Source organism: Scatophagus argus, chromosome 5, assembly GCF_020382885.2.
Source record: "Scatophagus argus isolate fScaArg1 chromosome 5, fScaArg1.pri, whole genome shotgun sequence".
NCBI classification, from domain to species: Eukaryota; Metazoa; Chordata; class Actinopteri; family Scatophagidae; genus Scatophagus; species Scatophagus argus.
In genome coordinates this window covers 2,693,232-2,700,539 of record NC_058497.1, presented here as the reverse complement: position 1 = coordinate 2,700,539, position 7,308 = coordinate 2,693,232, and the positions used below count along the sequence as shown (strand labels likewise).

Genomic DNA, 7,308 nt, shown 5'->3' with positions numbered 1-7,308 from the left:
ATTTTTAACTTATTCATGAACATGCAAAAACTAAATCTCTTGGTAACTTGGAGGTGCCTTTGTGTCAAATTTGTTTTGCATCCTTTAAAGAAAATTTTTGATAAATATTGCTCACCTTCTACAGACTCTCTTAACAGTGTATGCCAGGCAACAATTTGGAAATTTTGGTGTGACAAAGTGTGACAATGCCTTTGTTGGCACACTTCCATAAGGTCAACACCAGTCAATTCTGAGAAGCGCTTCTTAGAAAAGCAGTTCTTGCAAACACATGTCTTACACAAGTGTTTCACCATCAGTGTGTTTGTGCATGAAAAAGAAAAATCACTTGTTATTTTATTTCAGCATACCTTTTTACATATCAGAGCACCACTTCAAATGACCGGCTTGTTTTAAAAAAAACACCTTTATTGTTTCACAAAAAAATGTAAAAGCTCTTAATCAATAACAATGGGACCCAGGGTCACTTCAGCTCGCCACTGCTCCTCTAAAGAACAGACAGATTCAGTTGGTACCAGAAATGATATTTAAATAGATTTACTGGTGACATACAGTACCTGCATCCCCATCCAGATGTCGGACCTTCCTCATTCCGCAACTTGATTCACAGCAAGCACAGAAGTCGTCCTTACCACCGACTGCCCTCCACCTACTGCAGGAGAGTTTACTGTCATAGAAGACATGTTGAAAATCAATGAAGAAATTAAAGTTTTGAAAAATATTCTCATACCTCTTGTCGAAGTAGCATAATTTGTGCTCAATGGTAACCAAGGATGAAGTTGGGATGGCCTTCAGTTGGCAAGTGATATATATCTGTTTGAAAGCAGATGTATGTAAATGTGATATCAGAGGTAACACTTTGCCAGCAGATGATTTTTTTTTTTTTTTTTTTTTTTTAATGTACCGTCTTCAACAGCTGAAAACTGAGGGCCTCCACCTGAAACTGGAGCTTATCAGGTTGAGACTGGGGCATGAACATGGACCTGGGACTATGTCGATCCCCCAGACACCTGTGAATGAAAATGTCATGCCTCCCAAACAAGACTTCCACACTCCTGTTTTACTGCCATGACAAAAAGATGGAGGACACATCCCTACTTTCTCCCACTGTACAAAAATGAAGCCAAATTATTCCATATATGAGAGCTTGCACTGATGTCATTTGGTGCTAGAGCTGACCCAATCACAAGCTCAGCTGTCAACTACACCATCAAATAACTCGCTAAAATCACAAAAATAAACACTTGAACAAAGACTGGTGTGATAAGAACTGCCTAAAATGACAGAAACCTCTTTTGGATTAATGCATTAGATGAGTGCTTTGAATTTTTAGTCTGGCCCATGTCCCATCTGCTAACATGGAGAAGGAAGTGTTTATGACTTATACTGCAGCCAGCCATCAGGGGGCGCTCAAGATGTTTGGGGTTCACTTTTGTGAAGTTCTCATGCCTTTGATGGTCTGTACAAAACCTACCCATGGTTTCGTACGAAAGCACGTCTTGGTTCAGAAGCGGAGTCTGGCCTCATGGTAGCCACACAGCTGTCTACCAACACTCTGAGTGGGGTGTGATAGTGCTGCATAACTGATGCCTGCATGTTGATGACATCTCTGTGGCTGTACTTGCTGAAGGATCGCTCAAACTTCCAATCATCTAAAGCAAAATAAATTCATGTTTTTGAGATGTAACATTTTCCAGCTACATTCTATAATGTGTTCCTATAACCCACCAGTCATGAGACGCAGAGAGAAAAACAGCCTCTCCTCAGCCACCTTGGTATCTTTGTAGGGCATCCAGGCAGGATATAGAGGACTGTTGCTCACAATGCGCTTCCTGAAAATCAAACTGAGCAGCTGATAAACTAGCACCTGTGCAGAACGGCACCCACTTCGAAAGAACCACACACCCTACATTTTAAGTCAAATATGGGATAGGGCAAACATCAACTGTATGTGGATTTTTTTCTACTTTACTCCTCTCACTGTTGGATTCAAACCATTTTTGCTCATTTTAAAAGACTAGAGGAAGCATTTACTGCTTTGTCTATCTAACTGTTGAGAACTGTCAAGACCTCCTACAGCTTCTTAAAATAGGTTAACTATGTTCTTTATGCACAATGGGTTTATTTTATTGGTTTTGATGATATTCACATAGGGAGAAAATGATTGAATTTTCAGCATAAACACATGAATGAATCAGAACACAATGGTTTTAAGGGGCTAGAAGTCATTTTTATAGCCTGTGCTTTAAATGGGGTTAAAAATGTTTCCTTCACCTTACTAAATTGGTTTGGTGAATCTTACCCCTGGAAGAGAACCCACACGTATGCTTGATTATTTTGCATTTGTGCTTTTGTTTGATCGAAGTGGATGATTTCGTCAGTGTAACTGTATCCAGTTAGCACTAGCTTCATGGGTTAACCTTAGGACAAACTAAATAAGTCCTTGAATTAAAGTATAAGCTGGATGTATATTTACGAATTCGGTGAACCACAGATATTCTACTTTTAGTTTGCTTCATACATATCACAGCAACTGTTGGGACACTTTGTAGCCATCCTTGTGGCGACAAAAACGGATATTTGAATAATATGTTGAGAGTTCCCAGCCGTGTTTGTGGCAACAATTTCAAGGAAAAACCACACCAAATCTCTAACAAAGTGTTTTCACATCTAACCCTAACCAGACTTTAAAAACAATATTGTGCCAAAACTGAAAGGGACAGCATTTTTACAACATAAAATGATAAACTGATGAGACCAAAATCCATATTACATACAATATATACTACATAATGCTTTCTATAATGGACTGTTTTAGCAGTTAAAGAACAAGACCCTTTCTGGGTCTATTTCACCACCGCCTGTTGATTTTTTTTTTTTCCAGCTGTGAACAGCTAATCCATTTGCTTTGTGCATTGCTGCGTCAACAGCGCACTCACAAATCACCTGTGTTTAGCTCACATACTGCCTGGCTTGGATAGGGCAGTTCATTTTGATACTTTTCGGGTGTGAATGTACGGTCTCCTTAGATTTAGTATGTATGATGGATTCGGTGCTCAGCTTGTGTTTGGTTGGGTTCAAGTCACCTTGGGTAGTGGCACTCCACTCCAATGACCACACTCTGGCTCCTTATGATGGGACTTCTGCCAGACACTTTGGGATTGTAGACCAGTGTGAAGGCATAAATGAAAGCACTCTCTGTCAACTAAGGAAAAGAGAACTACAGTTTAAAAGCTGATTGACATTACTTGACTTACATGTGTAACATCAGTGCATTGTATCAATAAAAAGCTCATACCACAAGTGTGCTGCCACAGCGGTGTAGTTCACTTTCAAAGATCATCACATGAGTCAAGCTGTCGATCTCAGTGGTTGAACAACCACCAAGTGTAATTTCCTCTGGCTTTATCAGCTTGCCAAGGCCCAACAGGTCCTGGTTCACTTCAACCTGGATCCTACTTTCCCCACACCTCACAGCAACACGGTTGGTCGTTGCCGGCTGCCGCAGTTCAAACTTGACAGGAGTCTTGATCACTGTATCCACTGGATCTTCGGGAAACTTCCAGGAGAGTGGTTCAGTTGCTGCTTGGATCTGCTTTGCCTGAAGCCTGGCAGCTTTCTGAGCAGACTCCCTGGAGTGGCCTCTCTCAGGTACTGCTGCTGGCTCGGCTTCCACCTCTGCAGGCTTCTGCACCTCGACCCCCCAGTAGGTTGGCACTCTCATACCGACAAATCGAGCATCACTAAGGCTGACACATGCAAACACAAAGCCAAAAACAATAAGCTGCCTGTACCCCATTGTTGCAAGCAGACAATTTTCTATGCAGTTTTCTTGACAACTGAAACAAAGGAAGTGACTCCTCCCTTTGTCTAATTAATTACATGTGCTTCCACACGTATGGATGTCACAGCTGCATATCCCTCACTGATTAGTCAGTCTAGCTGCACAAACCCTGAACATCCACCATCCTGATATTACAGTTTTAAAAGGTGTTTTGGAAGAATGTAGAATAATCAAGATTGCAAACTGAGTGACATCTGTATAAACAAGTGTCTTTTTTTCATTCATTTGTTAGTAATTTAGTGAAAACATGCTAAAGGATAAAAAAAATATTAAACTTTATGTAGTGAATGGACTATTCATCAAATGATACTGATGATGAATGACTCACAAGGTGAAAGTAACTAAGTATATTTATTCATGTAATGCATTTAAAGTATTTGTACTTCTGTGCTACAATTGATTTCATTATTAAATCAATCAGTCAATCATTTTCTTAATCAATTAACTTTTTAGTATAATAAACATCACAAAAAAGTGGCAAAAGATACTCATCCTAGAGCACAAACATAAAGTTTGGCTCAACCAACTGTCCAAAGAGCTTTGATTTAACAGCTGATCATCACATTGGAGAAGTGGAAAACAGCAAATGTTTGCCATTTCTGTTTGAAAAGTCACAATAAATCTATTATGAATTTAGCTGTTAATCAATCATCTGTTGTCAGAGGAATGTGGTCAGCTCTGTTAAGTCCAGTGATAAATAATGCTGTGAAGCTGAATATTAAGAAGTTCTAATTCACTCCATTTTGACCATCTGCAGCTTTATCTTCTAATGGAGCATTTTTACATTATCATCTTGCTACATTCATTTAAGTAAAAAAAATCAGAGTACTTCATCCATCCTGCTAAATAAATTCAAGAAAAATTGAATGTATAAAAGATTTGCAGATGACATAAACACTGCAGCTTTTAAGCACAAATTTGTTAAAATCTTTGCGCTTATATTTGTGTTTAGTGTATTTGCAGTTAATGACTAATTCAAATTAACAAATTCAACATCAAGCATAAATACACGACTGAGTTACAGCAGGAAGACTTGAAAATAAAGAGTTTGAACTAAACAAAGTCCCACTACTCCCACCCTTTACACCAGGCTGCTTGCTGCAGCATGTTTTAACAACAGCGCAGCCACTAAATGCACATAATGTACAATTCTAAACTATGAAAAGTACCAGTAATGTCAAGAAGTTCACTTAGAATGTGTTTCAGTAATCTTGTATTTGTCTGTGAACAGAAAGGCTTCAGTGACTCATTCCAGAAAAAAAGAGAGAAGTTAAGTGAGCTGGAAAATTTAGAAAGAATGAGTCAGTAACAGGTAATCTTAAGTTAGACAACCAACATGAAATCTCATTATAATGATGTCAGTTTATGCGCTGTTGCTTCATAGGAATTTATTATTTCATGCTATTATTTCAAGTGTGGAGCATCCTCCACCACCCTGCTGCTGTGTCTCAGTTCAAACTGTACAGAGCATCAGGCTTTCTTCTGTTCTTCATTTATCTTTGCAAATGGCACGTGTGCGTAGGAAGCCGGAAATAACACCACATCTCAAAGTCAGAGGGGTCAGTGGTTTCCATAACAACAGTCCCTAAGTAACGCAAAATGCTCACAGATTGCCGCATGCTGCAATTTACCGGAGGATAAAATGTATTATATGAGGGTGAAAGAGTCAAGATTTTTTCCCAAAATTTTCATAATTCTTTGTTTTATTACTACAAACACCCACTCTTTGACTGTTAGAGCTTAAGTGATGAGTTCATCTTAAACTTGTTCAGTTTAAATCTGTTCATATTGAACTTCAAAATGCTCAATAATTTATGAATATTATAAATAAATATACATTATAAAATAATTAAAATACAAAAAATACTTTCTTCAAATGTCATCTGAACAGAATTCCAGAGCTGTTGAAATCAATTCACACCCATGACCTGCAACTTTAAAACTCCTTATGAATGTAATGTTTATGTATTTATCTGTGCTTAATCTTACACAGTTTCATGGTTTTTCATAAAAATGTGCATATTTCATTCAGTATTCCTGAGGAGCACATATTTTTTACTACTTACTACTCGGTGTCGGTGGGAAAACACTGTAAACTCATGTTATTCACAGCTGGTTACCTATTCACACATCCAGCAGAGAGAAAGAGAGAGAGAAAATCTTCAGGAGCACTGTATTGTATATGTCCATCTCTGCACCTGATGAATGTAAGCTCTGTTTTGCTTTGTGAAGTGGATTTCTAGAGCTGCCTGAAAACATCTGGCTGCCGCTGCTGGAAACAAGGATGCAAGTGAAAGCAATAAAGCTGCAAGCCCCAAAACCAAAACAACGAGTTGAAAGACACCCAAGAGCTCTGTGAAACTGGAGGGACCTGCAGAGTCAGAGCTAGCTATGAGTTATTTATTGTTGGTATAAAATTACTGATTATAGCAAATTTCAAAACACATTTAATTTGTACCTAACCCTGCAGCTGTAGGAGTGGTGTTGATCGTTTTTTAATTGAAAACTCTTGATACACTAGAATTATTAGAAAGAATTATTAAAAACAATCCCATAGACATTAACTGAATGTACATCTAAGCATCTGCACACACTCACCGACTTGATTCATGTTTGGTATTCCACACTGACCAACTGCACTTTGGGACATTATGACTATAGCGTATATGCAGTTTACTGGTTATTTCCCATAATGTTTTAAAGTCTGATGCAGTCTCCATTCAAGTCAATACATCAAGCTCTTTTCATATGAGTCTATTCTATACAGCCAGCATCAGTGGTTATAATTCAGTTTCATGACATTTTCCATTTAGAGTAGGTCCAGACCAAACTCTTTAATTTGATTTTTGCTACAGAGAGACCCAACAAAGCCCCCATGAGCAAACACTTGGCCGCAGTGGCGAGGAAAAACTTCCTTTTAGAAGGCAGAAACCTCAGAGCAGACCCCGGCTCAATGTGGACGGCCATCTGCCTTGACCGGCTGGGTTGTGAGCGAGAGAGTCAAGACAAGAGAGTGGGCGGGTACATATACAGAGATGCATAACAACAGTGATAACAACAGAGTATTGGAATGACAATGACAGGATTATTAATAATAACAGTCGTCAGTGACAAGCAGAACCACCACAGGAGGTTCAGACACAGTCCATGGGAACCTGAGAGACGAGACAAAGACTCCGTGGAAGAAGTCAAGTTAGTGACATGCATTAATGGGACATGAATATGTGTGGAAGGAGAGTTAGAGGAGGAGAGAGAAGCTCAGTGCATCATGGGAGATCCCCAGCAGTCTAAGCCTATAGCAGCCTAACTCGAGGCCAGCCTAAGCCAGCCCTAACTATAAGCTTTATCAAAAAGGAAGGTTTTAAGTCTACTCTTGAATGTAGAGAAGGTGTCTGCCTCCTGGACCGAAACCGGAAGATGAGGGAGCTTGATAACTAAAGGTTCTGGTTCCTGTTCTACTTATGCTG

The 7,308-nt window shown here is 39.1% G+C and overlaps 1 protein-coding gene across 3 annotated transcripts; it reads right to left on the bottom strand.

Moving 5' to 3' along the window:
* Nucleotides 1-384: 384 nt before the first annotated feature.
* On the bottom strand, nucleotides 385-3,858 carry LOC124059804 (zona pellucida sperm-binding protein 3-like). 3 transcript variants are annotated; one of them, XM_046390178.1, is made up of 8 exons: nucleotides 3,296-3,858; nucleotides 3,084-3,202; nucleotides 1,726-1,841; nucleotides 1,472-1,649; nucleotides 902-1,007; nucleotides 728-810; nucleotides 555-646; nucleotides 385-484 (listed from the first exon to the last, which is right to left on the bottom strand). In XM_046390178.1, the coding sequence occupies exons 1-8, from the start codon at nucleotides 3,794-3,796 to the stop codon at nucleotides 435-437; spliced, it is 1,245 nt and encodes a 414-aa protein (XP_046246134.1). In that variant the 5' UTR covers nucleotides 3,797-3,858; the 3' UTR covers nucleotides 385-434. The 3 variants fall into 3 exon arrangements, with proteins under 3 accessions (XP_046246134.1, XP_046246133.1, XP_046246135.1); XM_046390177.1 differs by having other exon boundaries at nucleotides 555-649; nucleotides 3,296-3,856; XM_046390179.1 differs by having other exon boundaries at nucleotides 555-649; nucleotides 1,726-1,829; nucleotides 3,296-3,855.
* Nucleotides 3,859-7,308: the final 3,450 nt, after the last annotated feature.

Excerpts from the sequence above, each read along its gene's own strand:
- LOC124059804 (XM_046390177.1), bottom strand. The coding sequence starts at position 3,796 with ATGGGGTACAGGCAGCTTATTGTTTTTGGCTTTGTGTTTGCATGTGTC. Across the intron at positions 1,842-3,083 it reads GTGGAGTGCCACTACCCAAG|TTTGATTTTCAGGAAGCGCA; the intron begins GTGACTTGAACC and ends TCAGCTGCTCAG. Across the intron at positions 650-727 it reads TTATGCTACTTCGACAAGAG|TAGGTGGAGGGCAGTCGGTG; the intron begins GTATGAGAATAT and ends ACTCTCCTGCAG.